This window comes from Schistocerca serialis, chromosome 7 (assembly GCF_023864345.2).
Source record: "Schistocerca serialis cubense isolate TAMUIC-IGC-003099 chromosome 7, iqSchSeri2.2, whole genome shotgun sequence".
Classification (NCBI taxonomy): Eukaryota; Metazoa; Arthropoda; class Insecta; order Orthoptera; family Acrididae; genus Schistocerca; species Schistocerca serialis.
In genome coordinates, this window is record NC_064644.1 from 394,933,467 (window position 1) to 394,957,508 (window position 24,042).

General features: G+C 38.7%; 1 protein-coding gene across 1 annotated transcript in view; it reads right to left on the bottom strand.

Moving 5' to 3' along the window:
* LOC126412743 (protein farnesyltransferase/geranylgeranyltransferase type-1 subunit alpha) overlaps window positions 1–24,042 on the bottom strand; it is a 78,791-nt gene that overhangs the window by 8,431 nt on the left and 46,318 nt on the right. The window contains exons 4-6 of the mRNA XM_050082481.1: window positions 15,606–15,740; window positions 12,472–12,672; window positions 7,252–7,432 (exon numbers count right to left, since the gene is read on the bottom strand). Coding sequence (XP_049938438.1) covers window positions 7,252–7,432; window positions 12,472–12,672; window positions 15,606–15,740 — 517 coding nt within the window. The remainder of the gene's footprint in view (window positions 1–7,251; window positions 7,433–12,471; window positions 12,673–15,605; window positions 15,741–24,042) is intronic.

The window sequence follows — 24,042 nt, forward strand, 5'->3', positions numbered from 1 at the left end:
TTACTGTACTCTTTGGTGTTGCCATGTGATTCTTCTTAGCATAGAGCAACCATTTTGATTCCTGAACCTTGAATTTCGGGTAATCTATTAATTATTAACTCTCCATTTTCAGAGCATTGCAGTCCCACCTGTATTCAATCCATGCAGATGCAAAGGAAAAACACAAAAAAAAATTCTTTTCCTCCTCAAACTACCACTTCAAAAGCTTGAGCAGTAAGGACTCAAATACCCACATACAGTGCCAAGAAGTGTGACTTCATCACTGTTGATCCAACACATTTGAGTCATCATCATACAACTTAACTACAGATGCTGCGCCTGTAACTGAGACAAAGGTCTCACCACTCATATCATCACTTGGTATTTCATCAAGTTCTGATAGGTTCCCATCAAAGTTGAACGGCTTCTTTAGCTCATGAAGTGTCGTCTCCTGACACCAAGAAATTTTTTTAAGTATTCCATTTTCAATCAAATAATTTTTCTTTTGTTATGACAATTATTATTATTTATTGTGGTTATTATAGCTACTTCTCTTATCATCACTTAATAAGATAGGAATGAGTCAAAACTGATAGATTACAGCTGAATATTTACAAATAAACAAATGCTTCTATGAGATAAAAAAATCAACTTTGTTATTAACACAATAAATTTGGATTAAATGCCTAACAAAAGAAATAAATCATAGTAAATTGTCTGTAACTGTGAACATGCAAGTAAGTGCAGTGGTAAAACATGTTGTGATATAATACTAACAGATGTAACTTGATACAGATGTAACTTGATCACATGACAAGACAAGACATCAAGATTAAATCATGATTATGATCATTTCTTTATTTATTAGCAACTGTGTTTACATATTACCTGCACTCTATAAGATACTGCAGTTTGTGTTTTACGGTTACTTTTATGATGAACATCAATAATATACTAATAAATGAAGACACGTCAAGCAAGTAGTATCAACAGAAGTCACTAAACTGTGCATCATTTGAATACTTGATCAAAGCTACGGATTTCTCAAGCTGAACTTGAACAGTTTGAGTCATTTTCAAGCACAATACTAGCTGGAAGGGGTTAGTAACACAAGCTTGGCCAAGCACTAGGGCAAATAAGGGAAGGGAAGTGGTGAGCAGGCAGCAAATTTTGTCATGCTGCCCAGCATGTGAAAGTACACCACATACCTTGGCTTTTAATGAATATCTATTTTGTTTAAACTGCATTGAAAGTCTAGATATGGGTCAATGGAGCACTTATGTGTTCCAAGCAGCAATGTCAATGCTCACTGTGAGGTCTGATGGGAACAAAAGGGGCTGTGTCAGCTGCTGGTTATACACAACTGAAGAGAGAGAGCAACAGCATACAATATGTAAAGCAAGAGACGAATGAATACTGTCACATTCTCACATCAACCCAGATGTGAAATCCACAATGTACTAAAAAACAGCTGTGTTCTCAGGTCACATGGTAACCACAACCTTGGAACTTGCTACATATTCAGGAAAATAGACAAATATTTGTGATAACCAAGATCATAAATTTCATTGGTGTTTATGTCACTAATAGCAATTTTATCTGTGCTATTAGGACGATGATATTGACACAATGTAGGCTTTCATGGCCGGTGTTGTCTTCAGTTGAAACTTCCAGGCTGAGAGACCGTGGTCAATGTATAAAATTCCCACCTAAAGTTTCGTCTCCATCTGCAGGAGACATCTTCTGAGGCCATCTGGCTACTGCAGTAGATGTCTCGCGCAGATGGAGACGGAACGTTAGGTGGAAATTTTATACATCGACCACAGCCTCTCAGCCCGGAAGTTTCAACTGAAGATGATATTGATAGTTTTACATTCAAGATGTTACATTCATTTTTGATATGGATAGTGTGATAGTAATGTTTAGTGAGCTGGTTATAATGAATTTTAAGGTTGCTTACTGATTTTTCATATATCTTTGATGACAGGGAAAAAACTAGATGAGCTGACAGACTGACCTGCAGCATAAGCCAAAGCTTCCTTCTGCTTCCGCCACTTTCTCCCTACACCACACCATCTGACACAGCCACCGCCCCACTCCACCTACCAAAGGAAGGTGCGGGTAAGAAGGGGGAGAGAAAGAGGGAGAAAGGGGGAGAGAGAGAGAGAGAGAGAGAGAGAGAGAGAGAGAGAGAGAAGGAGGACAGGGAGGGAGGGAGAAGGGGGAGAGAGTGAGGGAGAAGGGGGAGAGAGGGAGGGGAAGAGGGAAAGGAGAGGGGGAGGGGAGGGGAAGAGGGCCAGGAGGGGGGAGGGAGAGAGGGAGGGGGAGAGAGGGAGGGGGAGAGAGGGAGGGAAAGAGGGATGGGGAGAGTGGGAGGGGGAGAGAGGGGATAGTGGGGGAGGGAGGGGAGAGTGGGGAAGGGGGAGAGGGGGGAGAGGTGTTGGGGGAGGGATTGGGAGGGGGAGGGAGGGAGGGGGGGGGGAGAGAGAGAGAGAGAACTATCTTGTCAATAGACTCTTCTGGAAGATACCAAAATATTAATTCTCTTCAGTGTGTGCCTGATGACAACTCAATACTTCTGCTATGGTGAGTGGTCTCCTTTACTTCTAAATTATTTATAATAACCCACTTCTACGTCTTATTTCTCATTTTGAGAAAAAATTTGTGGATGCAGTTTAATTCCAACCTAACAAACCCATAGAAAATTATAAAGGAGAAGCTCATTGGTTACTTATGTCTGACTCCGGATATGTCATGTTGACTACTCACGATTTATCACACACATCATTACCAACAGAAGCTGGTGAAACTGTAAGTGCACTACACCAGTGTGTGCATCTCCTTTAAATCTGACGTCTGACAAAGGTTTTCATACAGTCATTACATTTTATATGATTTTGAACAATAATGTCGAATTATTCCAGCAATGTCAAAAATTTATTTCTACATTTATTCAGGTAATACAGTCAACCTGAATAAATGTAGAAATAAATTTTTGACATTGCTGGAATAATTCGACATTATTGTTCAAAATCATATAAAATGTAATGACTGTATGAAAACCTTTGTCAGACGTCAGATTTAAAGGAGATGCACACACTGGTGTAGTGCACTTACAGTTTCACCAGCTTCTGTTGGTAATGATGTGTGTGATAAATACAGTCAACCCCCCCCCCCCCCCCCATGAACCATGGACCTTGCCGTTGGTGGGGAGGCTTGCGTGCCTCAGCGATACAGATAGCCGTACCATAGGTGCAACCACAACGGAGGGGTATCTGTTGAGAGGCCAGACAAACGTGTGGTTCCTGAAGAGGGGCAGCAGCCTTTTCAGTAGTTGCAAGGGCAACAGTCTGGATGATTGACTGAGCTGGCCTTGTAACAATAACCAAAACGGCATTGCCGTGCCGGTACTGCGAACGGCTGAAAGCAAGGGGAAACTACAGCCGTAATTTTTCCCGAGGGCATGCAGCTTTACTGTATGATTACATGATGATGGCGTCCTCTTGGCTAAAATATTCCGGAGGTAAAATAGTCCCCCATTCGGATCTCCGGGCGGGGACTACTCAAGAGGATGTCGTTATGAGGAGAAAGAAAACTGGCGTTCTACGGATCGGAGCGTGGAATGTCAGATCCCTTAATCGGGCAGGTAGGTTAGAAAATTTAAAAAGGGAAATGGATAGGTTGAAGTTAGATATAGTGGGAATTAGTGAAGTTCGGTGGCAGGAGGAACAAGACTTTTGGTCAGGTGACTACAGGGTTATAAACACAAAATCAAATAGGGGTAATGCAGGAGTAGGTTTAATAATGAATAGGAAAATAGGAATGCAGGTAAGCTACTACAAACAGCATAGTGAACGCATTATTGTGGCCAAGATAGATACGAAGCCCACACCTACTACAGTAGTACAAGTTTATATGCCAACTAGCTCTGCAGATGACGAAGAAATTGAAGAAATGTATGATGAAATAAAAGAAATTATTCAGATTGTGAAGGGAGACGAAAATTAAATAGTCATGGGTGACTGGAATTCGAGTGTAGGAAAAGGGAGAGAAGGAAACATAGTAGGTGAATATGGATTGGGGGACAGAAATGAAAGAGGAAGCCGCCTGGTAGAATTTTGCACAGAGCACAACATAATCATAACTAACACTTGGTTTAAGAATCATGAAAGAAGGTTGTATACATGGAAGAACCCTGGAGATACTAAAAGGTATCAGATAGATTATATAATGGTAAGACAGAGATTTAGGAACCAGGTTTTAAATTGTAAGACATTTCCAGGTGCAGATGTGGACTCTGACCACAATCTATTGGTTATGACCTGTAGATTAAAACTGAAGAAACTGCAAAAAGGTGGGAATGTAAGGAGATGGGACCTGGATAAACTAAAAGAACCAGAGGTTGTACAGAGATTCAGGGAGAGCATAAGGGAGCAATTGACAGGAATGGGGGAAATAAATACAGTAGAAGAAGAATGGGTAGCTTTGAGGGATGAAGTAGTGAAGGCAGCAGAGGATCAAGTAGGTAAAAAGACGAGGGCTAGTAGAAATCCTTGGGTAACAGAAGAAATATTGAATTTAATTGATGAAAGGAGAAAATATAAAAATGCAGTAAGTGAAACAGGCAAAAAGGAATACAAACGTCTCAAAAATGAGATCGACAGGAAGTGCAAAATGGCTAAGCAGGGATGGCTAGAGGACAAATGTAAGGATGTAGAGGCCTATCTCACTAGGGGTAAGATAGATACCGCCTACAGGAAAATTAAAGAGACCTTTGGAGATAAGAGAACGACTTGTATGAATATCAAGAGCTCAGATGGAAACCCAGTTCTAAGCAAAGAAGGGAAAGCAGATAGGTGGAAGGAGTATATAGAGGGTCTATACAAGGGCGATGTACTTGAGGACAATATTATGGAAATGGAAGAGGATGTAGATGAAGATGAAATGGGAGATATGATACTGCGTGAAGAGTTTGACAGAGCACTGAAAGACCTGAGTCGAAACAAAGCCCCCGGAGTAGACAATGTTCCATTGGAACTACTGACGGCCGTGGGAGAGCCAGTCCTGACAAAACTCTACCATCTGGTGAGGAAGATGTATGAGACAGGCGAAATACCCTCAGACTTCAAGAAGAATATAATAATTCCAATCCCAAAGAAAGCAGGTGTTGACAGATATGAAAATTACCGAACTATCAGCTTAATAAGTCACAGCTGCAAAATACTAACACGAATTCTTTACAGACGAATGGAAAAACTAGTAGAAGCCAACCTCGGGGAAGATCAGTTTGGATTCCGTAGAAACACTGGAACACGTGAGGCAATACTGACCTTACGACTTATCTTAGAAGAAAGATTAAGGAAAGGCAAACCTACGTTTCTATCATTTGTAGACTTAGAGAAAGCTTTTGACAATGTTGACTGGAATACTCTCTTTCAAATTCTAAAGATGGCAGGGGTAAATTACAGGGAGCGAAAGGCTATTTACAATTTGTACAGAAACCAGATGGCAGTTATAAGAGTCGAGGGACATGAAAGGGAAGCAGTGGTTGGGAAGGGAGTAAGACAGGGTTGTAGCCTCTCCCCGATGTTGTTCAATCTGTATATTGAGCAAGCAGTAAAGGAAACAAAAGAAAAATTCGGAGTAGGTATTAAAATTCATGGAGAAGAAATAAAAACTTTGAGGTTCGCCGATGACATTGTAATTCTGTCAGAGACAGCAAAGGACTTGGAAGAGCAGTTGAATGGAATGGACAGTGTCTTGAAAGGAGGATATAAGATGAACATCAACAAAAGCAAAACAAGGATAATGGAATGTAGTCTAAGTCGGGTGATGCTGAGGGAATTAGATTAGGAAATGAGGCACTTGAAGTAGTAAAGGAGTTTTGCTATTTGGGGAGCAAAATAACTGATGATGGTCGAAGTAGAGAGGATATAAAATGTAGGCTGGCAATGGCAAGGAAAGCGTTTCTGAAGAAGAGAAATTTGTTAACATCCAGTATTGATTTAAGTGTCAGGAAGTCATTTCTGAAAGTATTTGTATGGAGTGTAGCCATGTATGGAAGTGAAACATGGACGATAAATAGTCTGGACAAGAAGAGAATAGAAGCTTTCGAAATGTGGTGCTACAGAAGAATGCTGAAGATTAGATGGGTAGATCACATAACTAATGAGGAAGTATTGAATAGGATTGGGGAGAAGAGAAGTTTGTGGCACAACCAGAAGAAGGGATCGGTTGGTAGGACATGTTCTGAGGCATCAAGGGATCACCAATTTAGTATTGGAGGGCAGCGTGGAGGGTAAAAATCGTAGAGGGAGACCAAGAGATGAATACACTAAGCAGATTCAGAAGGATGTAGGTTGCAGTAGGTACTGGGAGATGAAGAAGCTTGCACAGGATAGAGTAGCATGGAGAGCTGCATCAAACCAGTCTCAGGACTGAAGACCACAACACAACAACAATACAGTCAACAGTAGGTCACTAAAAAAAATTAAAATAAAAAAATTACTAATTTTTTGCAAGTCATTCTGAATTTTAATATTCCTTACGAGACAACACCTCTCAACAGTTAACAGCAAATGCTGCAAGGAATCTCATAAATTACAGAAATGACCAGCTAAGTCACTTAAAAGTATTGTAAAGAGCTGCTGCTTTGCATTATATTGGGAAAGTTCTGATATTATTTTTATATCTCTTCATGATACTCCATCTACAATTAATTACTTACAAGATAAGCCCAGTCCAATGTCACACCTGATAAAGATTAAAACAACAATCAAATATCCCCTATAAGTCTTTCCCAGCACCATGACTTCATAAAATCCTTTTGGTTTCCAACAGCTGAATAACCCTTCGGAAATTACAACTGAAGACTGTGATAGTGACAACTGTTGAAATCTTGAGAATACAACTTAATTGACATGGCTTCAACAGAGAGGATTTTATTCAACAATCGCACATATCAACAACAATAAAAGGTAGATAGAGGGAGAGACATAGATTCTCCAACTTCTTGAGCTGGCACTTCAATTTTCTAGAGTGAAAACTCAGAACAAGAACTGGAGATGAGTACTACTTTCTTACCTACACTTCAGTTTACTTCCACTTTTCTGTCCACTGGAAGGAACTGCTGGTAACAAAGTCATTTTACCATTTTTATACCCCTGCTACTTTGTTTTGTTTCAGTTATTGGCAAACTGAATTGCGCATAATTAATGTTTGTTTACTTTATAGTAAAGGATTATTTATGAATGAGATAAAACAAAAACTTACTGCAAGAGCCTTCTGCAACAGTTCTGGCCTTTTTTCTGGCTGTTGCTCTATTTGATCCTCTAAAAGATTGACCATAAATGCCAATAGATAGGGTGAACGGCTGCCTGCACCATAGAGTTCTTCACAGAATTCCTGTAAACTTAATTGTTGTGCCATGTTCTGTTCTGCGTGCAACAGTATCCTAACAGAAACAAAAAGAAACAATGCACTGAAGAATGTATTCTAATGACAGACTTTCAATATTCCACATCCATATTATAAATGAAACAACTATCAATAAGCTTTAGAAATTTTCTGTCATTCAGAGATCAGCAAAGAAAACAATGTTCCATTAAAAGTCAATAAAAACTTTTATTTTTGAGATTTGATTACTTACTGGTAGTATAGCTTCCCTTTAAAATATCCTCTTTGTCTAAAATAAGAGGACACATTCAATCTTGCCTTAAATTTACAATAATTAACTAAATTTTTTGAGCAAGTAGTTGTGTTTCAGTTACATTTTATTACCTCCTCTTATGTATAAGTGGTTTATTAACTAACTGGCAGATTGGAAGAAAACATGGAAGGAAGACTGTGGTTCAGGAACTTTACTGATGTGGCTTGAAGATACTTTTTTCCCCCCTCAACAGTGAAGTATATAAACAACAACAAAAGGCAGGTAGAGAGAAAAGGAGACATCAAATTTCCAGTCTCCAAGGTGAAAACAGAAACTGGTTGTACGGATCACTTTCTTGCCTACGCTATCATATTTTCACCTCATTTTACTTCCACATTTCTGACCATGGATCCATGGATAGGAACTGCTGATCCCAAAGACTTTTTATTCATGTCTCTATCACTGCTACTTTGTTTTGTTTCAGTTATTGGCAAACAAACACCCTTCTGATGTTCGTTTACTTTTATAGTTTGGCATAATTCATCAACAGAATCTATAAGACAAGAAACAATAACTCACTGCAAGAGCTCTTTGGAACTGACCTGTTCATCTCTAATTTTCAACCTTTTTACTAAGGCAATGGGCTTCTATTTATGAAGTGTGATGTTATAGCTCAATTTCGTCCTGGCTTCCCTAAATCACTCATGGAGCGCACTTTTCAAGACATATCAGTTGAGGAGCTAAACCTCATTTTTCTTTCCATGTTTTCTTCCAATCTGTCCAAGTGGTTAATAAAAATCTCATGTCAGGTTACCTTCCACTCTGAAAGCTGTTGCACTCCATGACTATTATATTGACTTGTAAATTATAGATTGCAGCGACCAGTCGTCCTTTTTTAAATTTTATTGTGCAGATCTAGATTTCGGCTAGAAGCTAGCCATTCTCAATGTTAAGAATACAAGAAGTACATAGCTGGATGATGTCATAAAAGTTACAAGTAATGGCTTAACTGATATGGTTTGTATATTACATGTAATGCCTGTTGGTCGGGCTTCATCCACAGTGGTTTACTTTCCTTGAAGTTCATATACATAGTTCACGTAGATGGTGCCATGCAACTAACCGATGTGTTCTCCATACAGCCTGCCTTCCGCAAACAGCAGTATTCAATGTAGTATTCAGTATACGAGGGTCACTCCAAAAGAAATGCACACCATTTTTTTTTTTTTAAATACATCTTTTCTTCTTCTTCTTCTTCTTCTTCTTCTTCTTCTTCGTTTCACCCAACTTTGGGGTACGTTGAATCAATCACTTCTGTGTGTTCTGTGCCTTTCTTTTCGCCCAGTACTGCTTCATTCTTTCTGATCTTGCTTTTCTTTCCTCATCAGAGATGACAATCGTTCTTTTCTTTCTATTTTGGAGCTGGAATCCCTCTTTTCTGTCTTTGCTTACCATTTTTGCGGTCCTGTCTGTGAGCATTTTTTCTGTGATGTGTAGTTCTCTTAAGTCTTTCTCTGTTTGGATAAACCAATTTGGTTTGGATTTTTTATTCCTGAAGTAGTCAAACATTCTTTTTGTAAGTCTATTTGGGTTCATTCTGAGAATGTGCCCATAAAACTCAATTCTTCTTTTCCTCATTGTATCCGAAAGTTTTTCTGTGGTTTTGTAGAGTGTTTCATTTTTGGTATGAATTAGTTTGTCGTTATGAAATTTGGGGCCTAAAATTTTTCTCAATATTTTTCTTTCTTTGATCTCTAGCCTTTCAATTGGGCCATGGTTAGTGATAGATAATGTCTCAGCTGCATATAGTGCTTCTGGTTTAATGACAGTGTTGTAATGTTTTATTTTTGAATTCCATGAGAGGGACTTTTTATTATAAGTATTTTTAGTAAGCTGAAAGGCTAGTTCAACTTTGTTTCTTCTTAATTCTATTGCTTTTTTCTCAAGGGCGTTCCAGCTAATCCATTCACCAAGATATTTGAATTCTTTAACAATTTCGATCTTTTGGTCTCTTACTTTAAGATATTTCATTGGCTTTTTTATATTTGTGATTATTTTGGTTTTTTCAAAAGAAATTTTAAGGCCTATTTTCTCTGCTTGTTTCTGTAATTCGAGGATCTGTTCTTTGGCTTCTTCCCATGTTTCAGCTAGTAGGGCCATATCATCTGCAAATGTTAGGCAATTAACCTTGATGCCTTTGTTTTTTGTTCCTAGTCGGATTCCACTATTGATTTTCTTGTTCCATTCTCTTACTATTTTTTCTAGGGCACAGTTAAATAACAATGGAGAGAGTCCATCACCTTGTCGTACTCCAGTTTTTATCTCAAATAGGTCTGAGAGTTCTCCCATAAATTTAATTTTGGAGTATGTGTTGGTGATGGTTTCTCTAATTAGGTTTGTAGTTTTATTGTCTAGGTTCAATTCTTTTAATATGGAGATTAGAGATTCCCTGTCTATGGAGTCGTACGCCTTTTGAAAGTCAATGAATGTGATGACATACGCTTTTGCTCTCGATTTTTGGTAGGCCATAAGATTTTTGAGGTTTAGAATTTGTTCTGGGCAGGATCTTCCCTTCCTGAAGCCTGCCTGGTATTCTCCAAGTTGACAATCTAGCTGGGGTTCTGCTCTGTTCAAAAGGACTTTAGACAGTATTTTGTATGTTACGTCAAGGAGCGAAATCCCTCTGTAATTGTTGGGGTCTGTTCTGGATCCCCTCTTATGAATTGGGTGAATGAGGGCCATCTTCCATTCATCCGGAATTCTTTCTGTTTTCCATATTTCTTCAAATATGTTTTGGAGAGATTCTATGGCATTTCTATTGACATTTTTCCACAGTTCAGCTGTAATTTGGTTCTCTCCCGAAGCCTTATAGTTTTTGAGATTCAAAATGATTTATTCTACATGTTTGAAAGTTTTCCAGTGTGTAGATACATCCTTTAGGAACAATATTTTCATTTCACCACATAATTTCCATTCCTCTCAATTGCCTTACGCCATCTTGGAACCAGCGCCTGTATACCCGCACGGTAAAATTCTGGACCAGCCTGTTGGAGCCACTCTTTGGCAGTGGGCACAAGGGAATCATCATCTTCAAACCTTGTTCCACAAAGAGAGTCTTTCAGTTTCCCAAAGAGATGATAGTCAAAAGGAGCCAGGTCAGGATTGTAAGGCGGGTGTTTCAGTGTTGTCCATCCGAGTTTTGTGATCGCTTCCATGGTTTTTTGACTGACATGTGGCCGTGCATTGTTGTGCAACAGCAAAACATCCTACTTTGGCCGATGTGGTCGAACACGACTCAGTCGAGCTTGAAGTTTCTTCAGCGTCGTCACATATGCATCAGAATTTATGGTGGTTCCACTTGGCATGATGTCCACAAGCAAGAGTCCTTCGGAATCGAAAAACACCGTAGCCATAACTTTTCCACCAGAGGTGTGGTCCTGAATTTTTTTTTCTTGGGTGAATTTGCATGATGCCACTCCATTGATTGCCTCTTCGTCTCTCTTCCAAGAAATTCATCTCCACCAATCTTGTACTGTTCCAAAAGTTTGCTGCATACCGTTTTTCTTGTTTCTTTGTGAGCCACTGTCAACATCCTGGGAACCCACATGGCACAAACCTTTTTTAATGCCAACACTTTCAGTACTCTGCAAACACTTCCTTCCCCAATCCCAATTCGTTCACTGTAATGCGTCTGTCAGCAGTCACCAATTCGTTAACTCTCTGCACATTGTCTGGAGTGTGTGCAGTACGAGGCCTGCCGCTGCAAGGACAATCCTCAATATTGCTATGCCCGCTTTCATCACATAAACTGCTTGCCCACCAACTAACTGTACTGCAATCAACAGCAGCATCTCGATACACCTTTTTCAACCTCTTGTGGATGTTTCCCACTGTCTCATTTTCACAGCATAGGAATTCTAAGACAGCACGTTGCTTCTGATGAACATCAAGTGTAGCAGCCAACTTGAAGACATGCTGTGACGGCGCCACTCACGGGAACAGGTTGAACTAAGTTTGAAAACAAGCGGGAAGGATGTATCTACACACTAAAACTTTCACACATGCTGAATGAACACTGTATTTTTACAAAAATAGTGGGCATTTCTTTTGGAGTGACCCTCGTAGTATTCAATGAATATACAAACCATAGGAGTTAAGCCCTTACTTGTAACTTTTATGACATCATCTAACTATGTACTTCTTGTATCCTTAGCACTGAGAATGGTTAGCTTCTAGCCGAAATCTAGATCTGCACAATAAAATTTAAACAAGGATGACTGATCACTGCAATCTGTAATTTACAAAAGCTCATGCTAGAAGAGGTGATAAATTAAAACAACATACAACTACATGCTCGAAAAAGCAAACTGAGTTTTGTAAAATTAATGGAAAATCAGATTTGTCCTCTTGTGGCAAGGAGGATATTTTAATGTGAAGCTATACCACCTATAAGTCATAGGAGTCTCAAAAATAAAAAGTTTTCATTGCCTTCATTACAAATAAAGTCCTAGCTCAGATTAGATAAAAAAAGGCAGGAAATAGGGCATAGGTTTATCAAGGGAATCATCCTAGCACACCCCATAAGTGATTTAGAGAAGCCATATAAAACCTAGATACGAAAGGATTTGAACAACATAGCTCCTGACTACATCTCCACTGCCTTAATAGAAAGGATAGAAATTTAAAATTTGGCAGATATGGTGCTGCAAAATGGAAAAAACCTTTTCAACTAATGATATTTTACATTCCTGTAACACCTACAGAAGTAATATGGCAACATGGTACACACTTGCTAGTATTACAACAAAACAATTATTCCAAAAAAACATTTTGGTTATACATACCCATCAAGGTAATTCCATGCACTTTCATTGTTTGATGCTATTCTTATTTTCTCTTTGGTATATTCTACCTCCTGTCGAATAATATCTGGTGTGAATCCTGTTGTATGCTTGAGCACAAAATAGCGCTGATTCCATGCAGAATTGTTGCGGACATCATCATCAAGTAATCTGTCTACAAAGTTAAGTTCACCATCATACAACCTGTAAAATTATCAACACAATGAACAACCAAGATAAAAAATTATAACAATAAAGGAAATTCCTGTATGGAGCAATACGTAAAATAAGGGAAAGGCAACCACTTACCAATGGTTGATCAATGCGTGGGGCACAGAAACACACAACAGAAAACAGTATTCACACTGGCTTTCGAGCATTAGCTCTTTTTCTGGCAATAGCGCACACACACACACACACACACACACACACACACACACACACACACACAAGGCACAATAAAATTTAAACAAGGATGACTGATCACTGCAATCTGTAATTTACAAAAGCTCATGCTAGAAGAGGTGATAAATTAAAACAACATACAACTACATGCTCGAAAAAGCAAACTGAGTTTTGCTCCTGTGGCCACGTGCTTTTGGATGCCCTTGTGGTTGAGTGTGTGAATGTGTGTACCATAGCTCAACAAAGAGCTAATGCTCGAAAGCTTGTGTGAATGCTGTCTTGTGTGTTACTGTGACTGATACATCAATCCACTATAGGTGAGTGGTTGCCTTTCCCTTATTTTATGTACTGCTCCATTCAAGATGAAGAATTATATACCTTGTTATCTGAGACATCAAAGTTAGTACATTTCTTCCTCAAAGAGGAAAGAAGTTTATTCTTCCACTACACAAATACAATCATCAGTTTTTGACAAGGACAGAAACAACTGCATTGTGAAAAGGTCCCTGCTTGAAGCAAAATGATAACATTGAAGATCTGAAGACTTATTTCCATTTGAATGTAGTGGTGGTGCAAAATCTTTTGAATCATCCACAAGCATTCTGCTCAGTAAGTAATAATTGCAGAACAGATTAATAACTAATGTGCATAATTCACAGATCATTTACAAGTAGAAGTTGTAGAATAATGTAGATTTACTTCGATTATATATAGAGCTTATGTTGCACTACATTTACCACTGTATCATGCAGATTGTCTTCTTCGTAGAGGACAGTTGTGTTGGGCATCAGGCATTACAAATGAAATAAATTAAAAATAAAAACATAAAACTAAGAGGAGTCCTGAATCCACAAGATTTTTTTTTTTTTTTAATAGACTGCTTTCCAGTCACTTCCAATATTCTATGTTTATTTTTGAGCACTTCATGTAAATGATGACATGTTGTCTGGAAAGGCACCCAAAGAAAATTATAAAATCCAAATCTGGGGTGTGAGTTCATATCGTGTATGAACCCAAAATGCAGGAAATATGAGTATTTCCATTTATATGTCTTTTCTCTCACATTCTGTAATGTCACATGTTTTCAATGACAAATGGTAATTTTGTAAATTTTCATTGTGAGACCCTTCATAATAAACAATACTGAACACTACTTTCAATCAGAAACATACTGTACAACAGGTACCTTTATAATTACTGTAGTTCTTTAGTTTGATTTCTGGTAAGTTCATGATGGCACATATGAGATGCAATTATGTCATTGGTTCTGCCGTTTTAAATATCAGATGGCTTGAGTAACTGTCAACAGCTGCCATATACAAGGAAATTTTGAAGTCCACAAAACATTTCAAAAAATCATTTCAGATAAATAGCAAAAGACAATGTTCAAATGATACAGTACATGAAAAATTAACACTCACAGTCTTTTTACAATGATTAAAAAGATTCTGTGTGCACATCCTTTATCACATGGCACACATCTAATTGGTAGCCCAATTCTGTGCATACCCACCCCAAAATATCAAGAGTGAGATTAAGAACACACACAAGCCCAATCAGGGTGATATGGCAAGGTCCCATTGGAAAAATCTCTTACACAATAATGGAAATGTCAAGGGGTACCATCCTGTTGAAAGATAAAATCCCTGCTATTAATTTCCAGTTACGGTATGAGTAACAACTGCAGCCTGTTGACATAGGTGATACCACTGACATTTCTCTCAGCAAAGAAGACAGGTCTGTAGACTGTCTTACTTATTGGACTTGGCACAAAACAAATTAACTTTCTCAGAATCCTAAACATGTTCAACAGGTGCATGTGAATGCTCTGTGCCCTTGTGAGTGTTGTTTGGTTGACATTTTTGAAAAGATGAAAAGGGGCTTCATCACTGAAGATCAATTTGCTTGCAAAGTCATTATTTTTCAAATGGTTCTGCATAGCATGCAAAACTGCTGATCAAACAATTTATCATCAAGGGTTATGACTTGTGCAAGCTGCAGTTTGTATGCCTTGATTCTTCCCACTATTGGCTGGGGGAAATTCAATTCGGCATTAACTCAATAGGCAGGCTTTGTAGGACTTCAAAACATCACTTCTCTCACATAGACCAGTGGTATCCTGTGAAAGTTGTGATGGAAAGCTCTCTGCATACTTTGCCTAGTTCACCACCATTTTCAGCAACTTATTATTGTTGATGCCTCTGAAGACAGTTTTCCAAACAAACTACTCTCCAGTACCACACTTAAAAAAATGAGAGTTTGTCTTTCTGTCTTTCATCATTTTTTGCTTCATGTGTAGCATGTTTAGCAATTTACCTGTATCAATTTTTTACAATGTTTCATGGACTTCATGATTACCCTGTATTTTCCCAGAAAATCATTCACATACAACATGGGAAATATGCTTTTAAGTATCAAACACATGTCTTACCAACATTTTAATATTATACATATTATTACTCAAATAACCACCTCTATTTGACCAACCCTTGATGCTAATTTCAATGTGATAAAGATGCTACTTTCTACACAGACCTACCTCTGTGACCTGAATAAATAACAATATGATTTGTTTTGCATTCCACAACTTGAAACGTAACTCAACGTACAAAACTTCCTTGTGAGCCAGTCTAACTCTAAAAAACCATTCAAGCGTTTCCTAATGCTTCCCTGTAATGCAAGATTCGTGTTACATAAAATTTATCAATTTCCATATTAATGATTTTACTGACTTGAAATGTCGGATAGCCCATTGTCGATGCTGCCAGGCATGGTAATTCTTGGCATCTAATGAAAGAGCAGCTTCAGTAAGTTCCAGTTCTGATGAACCATTATTCAGCCATTCAGAAATCACTCTCCGGTGATGCCTGGAAAATTTCAAAGCATTATTATAGTGAGAGTTTCATTCTTAGATGAATGAATTAAGTTTTGAGAAAGTTTAAGTTAAGAACACCATGGCGAATTTTGCTAAGACAGAAAATTAATTAAATGATATTAAAATGCTACAGTTGGATCTGAGAATGACATAACTTTATATAGTACATGAACGTTGAGGACAAAAATCATGTAAAACAAGACAAAAACATACATTTTTATATCAAATTTCTAATTTTTATGTACACACAAATGTCAAATATGCCACTAATTACAGCTCATAACGTAGAGGGGGCAGAACAAAGTGGTACATCGGATGGAATGTAAATGTAATACAACATAAAAGCATAAAACAAATGATATATAAGTGATGAAACCTACACTCACTTGGTAAGACAAATTAAATATCTCTCATTACCTATCATACAATCAAGCACACCCTGTCTTATGACATTTATTTTACCTTACAGTGTGAACGTAGGTTTCATTACCTACACATAAGTTGTTTTATACTTTTACGTTACATTTGATTTACCACTTTAATTTAGATTTCCTGCATCCTGATGATGTTCCGTGCGGTCTACCTTTCCCCAGTTCATCTTTTAGCAAGACGGCCTCTGTTGTAAGCAACACCTTATCTAAACATGACCTTCGTTAACTACTGTACAATCATATAAGCTCTGCATTACAAGATTTATTTTATCTTACCAGTGTGAATGTGACTTTCATCACCTACACACATCATTTGTTCAATCTGGTTTACCACTTTATCCTTATTCTACATTTCCTGTATTGTGATGATGTTCCCTGCATTCTGCCATACTTTAAGTTGGACTGACGACCTCTTGATGGCTGGACATTTTTATCACATTTGGTCAAAGAATGTTGGGTCACCTACTGGTTATTGCTCAAAGTAAATTACGAAATAAATGTGAGTATATACTTTTTCTATATACAAGGGTTGCCCAGTAAGTAATGCACCACATTGTTCCCCCCCCCCCCCCCCCCTTAGCTGAAAACAATGTTACGAATGTGAAACGTTATGTATGCATTATTTGAAGTCTACTGAGCGAGGGCACCAAGTTTTTGTCACTTCCAACAGATAGCATAGCAGCAGGACAGTTTAAAAATGGTGTCTGTAGGTGGTGTGTGTTACAAGCAACATGCCATCATTGAATTTATCACTACAGAGAAAGAAACTATAGGAAATATTCACAAATGTTTGTGCAAAGCCTAGGGAGCATCTGCTGTCAACAGAAGTACAGCTAGTTGCTGGGCACAGAGGGTGAGGCCATCAGAAGGCGGTTTGGCGGAGCTCCACATTTTGCACCAGTCTGGGAGACCATCCAAGGCTTGTCACACCTGACAGCCCTGACCTAGCCCCCTCGGACTTCTCCTTGTTCTGCCATTAAAGGATGCCTTTCATGGAAGACATTTTGAGGATGATGAGGAGTTGAATCACATAGTGAAGCACTGGCTCCACCACCAGGACAAGAACTGGTACCAACAGGGCATACATGCCCTTGTCTCACGCTGGAGGAAGGCCACAGAACAGAATGGAGTTTACATGGAAAAATAGGATGTGTACATAAAACACCATTCTTTCCTGTGTGTAGTTATCATTATGTTCAATAAAGAATTGTTGAAGGAAAAAATGTGGTGCATTACTTTCTGAGGAAACCCCATACATTTTAACCAAACAAGATATTTATGTGTTTTTCTTTTCTTTATATACAGATGTATCCCTGAAGATGTGGCTGTAACACCATGAAACTAGTAGGATAATAAATAAATATTTATCCTACAGCTGAAGCAGTCTTTTTCCTCATGATGTTTGACTGTTCGAAAGAAATTCAGCCTTCTTTGTTGTTCTGTTTCCTCAAAGGATCTTTGGTATTATCATCTCATCTGTGTTGCTCAGCATCTTAAAAACTGTATGGCAAAACTCCAGAAAATTTTAAACCTTTTGACTCTCTAATAAATGTTAAGATCACCTTCTTTTGCATTATTTGCAACACTCACACCAATTCACCGGCTTTGGCTTCAACATCAAATCTGCTTCCTTGCAGTGGTTGTGTCTTGAAGTCTGCCTTTAAAAGTATCCAATCGCGTGGTATAGATTGCACAGCCACTCAAATGGAATTTTAGCTTCTAAGTCATTATCTGCACCTTTAATTGAGAAGTAAATGAGATTATGGTTACTTCTTGTAAGTCCGTCACACACCTTTTAGTTTGCAATGTGGTGAGATTCTCAAATTTGCGAGGCTAAGATCTATATTTGTTGCCAAACCTGTGCAATTTTGGAAAGCTGGCTGGTGGAAAGGCCTATTAATGACATGAAGGCCAAGTTCTTGCATAGAGTCCTGAAGTCGAGATTCCTTTTTCATCAATTACTCTGTTATGCCACAATGTTGATTTTGCCTCTGCATCCAATATGAAAATGTGTCTATTGTGCTGACCCAGTATTTCTGCTGTTTTTAAATTTTCTATATGTGATTGTATCTTCTGACAGTATCGAAAATATTGATCAGTTATGAAAATTTTTTGTAAGACAGTCATTATTTCTATTGTCACCATGTGTTTATCACACAGCTGATGTATCTTTGTCACTGTTGTCTTTATCTAGCACCACAATAGCAGCCATTGGATATGACCTGGTGTTATGATGTGTGCTGTAACAGGAATGTGGGGTAATGTCCTATTCCTGGAATATGACTCCTGTATACACAGTATGTGCAAGTCCATCTCCTCCAACACTTTTCTGAGTTCTTGCATCACCATGGCATCTCACATCATACTTAACTGGCATATTTTAACCACCTGTTTCTGTTCCGTTTCTGTTGGGGTGTGAGGTGATTGTACACAAATGCTAAGAGAACATACAGTAATATAGCTTTCACATATAGTATTGGTCTTTAATATACATCATACAAATGTGCCACAGGACGTATACGCGGACAAGGGGAAAAAGTTCCCAGACTTTTCCCAGATTTCCCAGTTAAAAAAAACACTTTCTCCAGAGTGAAACCACCATGTTAAGCGATAGTACAGTATATTTTCAGTTGGAACTGTAAAACTTATCAATCCTTTGAATGGTTATGATTTTATACACGGGTATAGAATTTTCCAGCACTTTAGAAAGCAAAACTCAGGGGGAAAAAAAGATGTTTTGGATAGATCTTTGATGTGCAGCAACATGTACGCTGCATATTTTTGTATTACAAAAGGATAAATTCAAATTGAACCAAACACTGCATGTTACTTTCCAAAGAATTGAAATCGAGATTGCGATGTGCTTTTGTAAGCCAGTCATAGCTCACGTCACGTGATCTCGCTAGCCAATGACAGCAGATATTCAGAGCATAGGACATGTGATGTAGTCACCCAATTACAACATCACTGTTAAGTAGCCCATGCACACGAATAGGAAAAGTTGATGGCTTAAATTAAAACATAGTGTTGCTATAAGAAAAGAAAAGCTTTCACATATAATATTGGTCTCGAAGATTAATAAGCTGCAAGAGAACATATGCTTTCACATATAATGTTGATCTTTTTGTGCATGTCACACTTAAGATACATCACACAAATGTGCCAGTAAAATTTTTATTAACAACATAAATGTCCAATATCTGGGCTTAACATTCTTCTAAATGGCTCATCATCAAAGAGTTGACTGTTAAATGAGAGTCAAATGCTATGTGATTTAAAAAAATTCATCGTACATTCTCGCACATTGTTCAACTTGCGTAAAAGGAAATTTACTTTGAAAGTAATGCTTTTCAAATCACCATTCACAATATTTGTGACCTGTCTGAAATAGGTTCATTTCAGCAGTTGTCACAGAGTACAAGGTAACAGGCACCACCACGTTTGCGCAGCTACGACAATGTAGGAAGCCCATATGTTTGTACATGTAAAATGTTGAATGATCTTACATTTTACATTATTTCATAAAAGAAACAACACATCAGAGGATACTCCAAGAGCATCGCAATTTTGTGAGCCATACTAAAATGTGCATACCTAAAGTGCACATTCATATGTCTAGATTCCCAATGATATAAGGCCTCGACCTGATATTAAGCTTTTCAGTGTGGTTTTCAGGGCATAAATCATCTTGGAGTACCAGTACTGTATTATCTCATGTTTGCTTCTTTATTATGGCATAATGCCATAAATGCTAGGAGATGAAATTGTGCACTTGAAACAGAGCGAACAGTAGTGTGCCAGCCAATAGTGTGGAATTAAACACTCCATTTCAAATACATGTCTGCCTCAGTGGAAAAGATTAATAAAAGCCAAATTTCTCTAGCATTCCGACAAAAATAACTTCATTGTTCTGCAAGACAATTAATGCTTGACTGTCAGAAAGGTGTAAATAAAATAAAATCTGAAACTAATAACATATTTTGGCCTTCCATAATTATGTGAATGTATTTTAATTTGCTTGACAGCTCCCTGCCATGGAAATCCGTTTTGTTTTCATTTGACGTGAGAGCAGTAAACGAAGAGGAAACAGCAAAATCACTACATGTAAACAAGGGTCACATGGAGACTACCCACCTCCCCACTATAATTCAGACTACTCTGCACGTCACCCCCGGATCTACAATATTTCCGAACCTCGGCAATACTGGATAGTGGCAACCTCTCCCTCCCTTGAGTGTTTGAGATAGGACATCAAAAATTTAAAAAATCAAATTTTAAAACATATGTTCATTTTGTAGGCACATCTTTCTGAAGAGTCTGATACACAAAATGTATGTGTTTGAGGAACTGTAAGGCATGTTATTTGGTCTTAAGTGTGCCAAAGCGTAGTGCCATGCCTCTCCACACAGCATTCTACTATTGCACATCAATGTATTTTGCTCTGTGGAATTGAAACATGTATATTTTGTAATGAATGCCATCAAACTATATTCAGGACAGTGGAAATTAAAATGTCCTGTGGTGCCTCTCCTTCTCCCAGTTGGCCGGTTTGACATCCTGCCCCTCCCCCCCAGCCCCCCCCCCCCCACAGCCCCCCCCTCTCTCTCTCTCTCTCTCTCTCTCTCTCTCTCTCTTTTTAAGCCACACTCGCAATTAATACTGAATGGGATTATTTGTACTTGCAAGAACAAGAACTCTTCAGAAAATTTGCACACACTATTGCCTGTTAGCTAATAACGTACTGTTTTGTGTGACATAAAATTAAATATAGGGTATATAAAACCAGTATAGACAAGAGACAAACAAAACAGTACACATTTATCCAGTTCTTAGCTCCTAGCATTTTTTCTCTCTAATCTTGCTACAGCTTTACATGACGTGTTTTCCTTTCTGCAAAAGAATCTATTACCACATCAAAGTTCGTCAAACATTTTGCTACATGAAAAATGAAATTGTCATTGTCTAATGCTGAAAAAGCTGTTAATACAAATAGTACCCAAGATTGGTGTGGTTTCTCAATTTGATTATGTCTATTTTGTCACTGTCTGCTATATAAAACAAAATAGGCCTTTTTATTATTGCAGCAATTGTAACACACACCAAATAAACGAGACTGTTTTGGCACAAATCGTCATTTTTATGACACGACAGGATATAATTCACAAAGTACCAATATTCAATACCTATTAGGCCTACTACAAGCAAAAAGCTTTATGTTAGGAAATAGTTTCAGATTTCAATCATACGTTCCAGTTTCTCAAGCATGAAATTGAAAAGTAGTAGTACAAAATTTTTATATAAATTTGGAATCGTCATTTTCTTCCATAATTTGTGTGATGTCCCCCATTTCTTCTCTTTCCTCATTCTAACAAACAATCTTGTCATCACTAATTCTATATCTGTTCCTGCCATTTTCAAAACTTATTGTGCAGTTAACTTCACTAACCTTGCCAGAATCACCAGTTTAGTTAGCCCACGATTATTCTCCGGTTAGGCGTTGTTACATGTTCATACAATGTGTTTTCTGTGCTACATCCAGAATAGAACTTCAGCGGCTGCTAGCCAGGAAGTGTATAACTGGCCCTTACTAGTGTAGCGAAATAGCCAAAAATTTTCTGGCAAAGTTTCATTTTCTTGGATACACCGAGAAGATAATAAATAATCTTTTTTACCTGTTCTTCCTGTTAGTCGTTCCACTTTGGTAGTCTGAATCTATGGATTTCGATAGTAATTATAACAATGCTGATCATTCGTAAACCCAATCAACCACATAAGCAGAAAGTGATTGGTATTCACCTGTCTGGCTTTACAGGACAGGAAAGTTTATTTCTAGATGCACTGGGGATGCCCCTGACAGAGACATCACGTACACTACGCACGCATTCAAGAACCAACTCATGTTTCATTCAAAAATCAGCTTAGAATATGTTCGAAAACCAAAAGGGAAGCGTTTCAAAATCATATGAAAATCGATAAACCAATGTGTGCTGATTGCTAGGCGCTTTGTGAAATAAGGTTTTCTTTTTCCTCAAGAATATGAATTTGGAGCCCTCTCCTCTCCCCCCCCCCCCCCCCCCCCCCACCCAATATTTCCACCGCATCGGATACCTCAGTTTGCCCCCCCCCTTTCCACTGCCTCCTAGATCTGGGCCTGCTGTGCATGCGTGAATTTGGCAGCTTGAATGCACCAGTAAAATTTTTCCCAGTAGCATCTAGCTGCTTGCTGCGACTGCTTACAAAGCCAACAGCCACATTTCTGCAGCCAGAAGCAGGAGAAGGTACTACTCATATGCGACTCAATTGCACGTGCACATGAGCCCGCTCGTAACTGCTAAAACGAATCTAATGTTAACAGTTGGGACATCATGCTCATCAGAAGCAATTTCTTGTTATGAAGCATTGCATAGTCTTCCTAAAGCCTTTGAAACATTTTGCTGTTGTCAGACACTTGTATGAGCACTGTGTTTTGTTGTATATGGCGCATTTCGTTTGCAATTTAAGTTTTATTTTTTTCATTTTTTTCTCTCGTTCATGTTTTATTGTTGCAGTATTATTCTGCAATAGCGGGATACAGTAATATCCTTTGTTAGAGTATCGGTTCTTACCAGTCGAAATTATAAAAATTTAACTGAAAACTAAAACCATGAAAACTTCCCGGAATTCTAAAAAATTCCCAGTTTTTTCCCGGATCTTCAAGTTTTCTTGGGTCGTATACACCCTGGCTGGAAGAGGTGTCGGGGCTCAGTAGATAGTGCCTCGGAGGGACACAGCAGGTTTGCTCACTAGGACTGTGGGAGGGAGAGGGATGGCATGTGTGCTGGCAGCACTCCAGTCAGCAAAGATATTGCAAGAAGATTGATAATAGGTGCTAAATCAAGTGCGCCTATCAGGAGAGGGGCCAAAGACAGACTTGCAAGCAATGTGCTGCCAACGCCCTCTCGACCGCCAGTCGTGGGCCCAGCCAGGCACAGACAGAGACAGTCGCAGTCAGCTCAGTTATTATTCTAGTTGGTACCTGACAGTTCACATCACCGGCCACGAGAGTGCAATGTTTATAGCTGGACTTGTACTTTACCAGCAGTGAGGCTAATGTGGACCATTGCAGAAGAACTTGTACCACAACAACCTGCTTGAAGAAGTAGTTTCTTGTTCTTATGAATAAAGAACCCTGTTAACACATGTGTGCTGTTGTGTTGTAGAAAGGGGATACCGGCCACCAAACATCCTCTCCCTTGCTACACCTGGTACAAAACTCTACAGTGGTAATGATGACACAAAAGCGGCGACGAGGAAATGTCAGTGCAGATCAAAGTTCATCAACTTGGCCAAAGATTTTGTTTGCTTCTCTTGTGTTTTAGCTTGCAGGGGGGCTCATTTTGCTAATTTGTTGTTGTGTTCTTTCCTGCATTCCAGGAGGGTAGCCGCAGAACTAATCAAATTTCTTTTTTCAGAGGCTTTGCTTGCTATTTTGCTATAAAGTATTTGTGTGAACCATTGCTACCCCACTCCCTCCACCCGTGCCCCCATGCCTCAGCAGCAGACAGCCAATGTGACAGATCTAACAGCAGCTTTTCAGTTTCAGAACCAACAGACTGCTGCCTTGCTGACAACAGTACAACAACTACTGGCTGCACAAGCGGCCTCGGCCGCACAACAGGCGACAAATCAGCCCAGTGAGTGCTGCCGACCATTATACCAATGTTCCTGCAATTTAGTGACACAGAAGAGGAATGGCTCAAATACCTCTCATAGTTCCAAGCACATTGTCAAGTTCGTCGTGCTGAAGGTACTGTAGAGCTACAATACTATCTTTTGATTGCAGGGACCCCAATGTTCAGGTTAATAGAAAAACTATTTCCAACA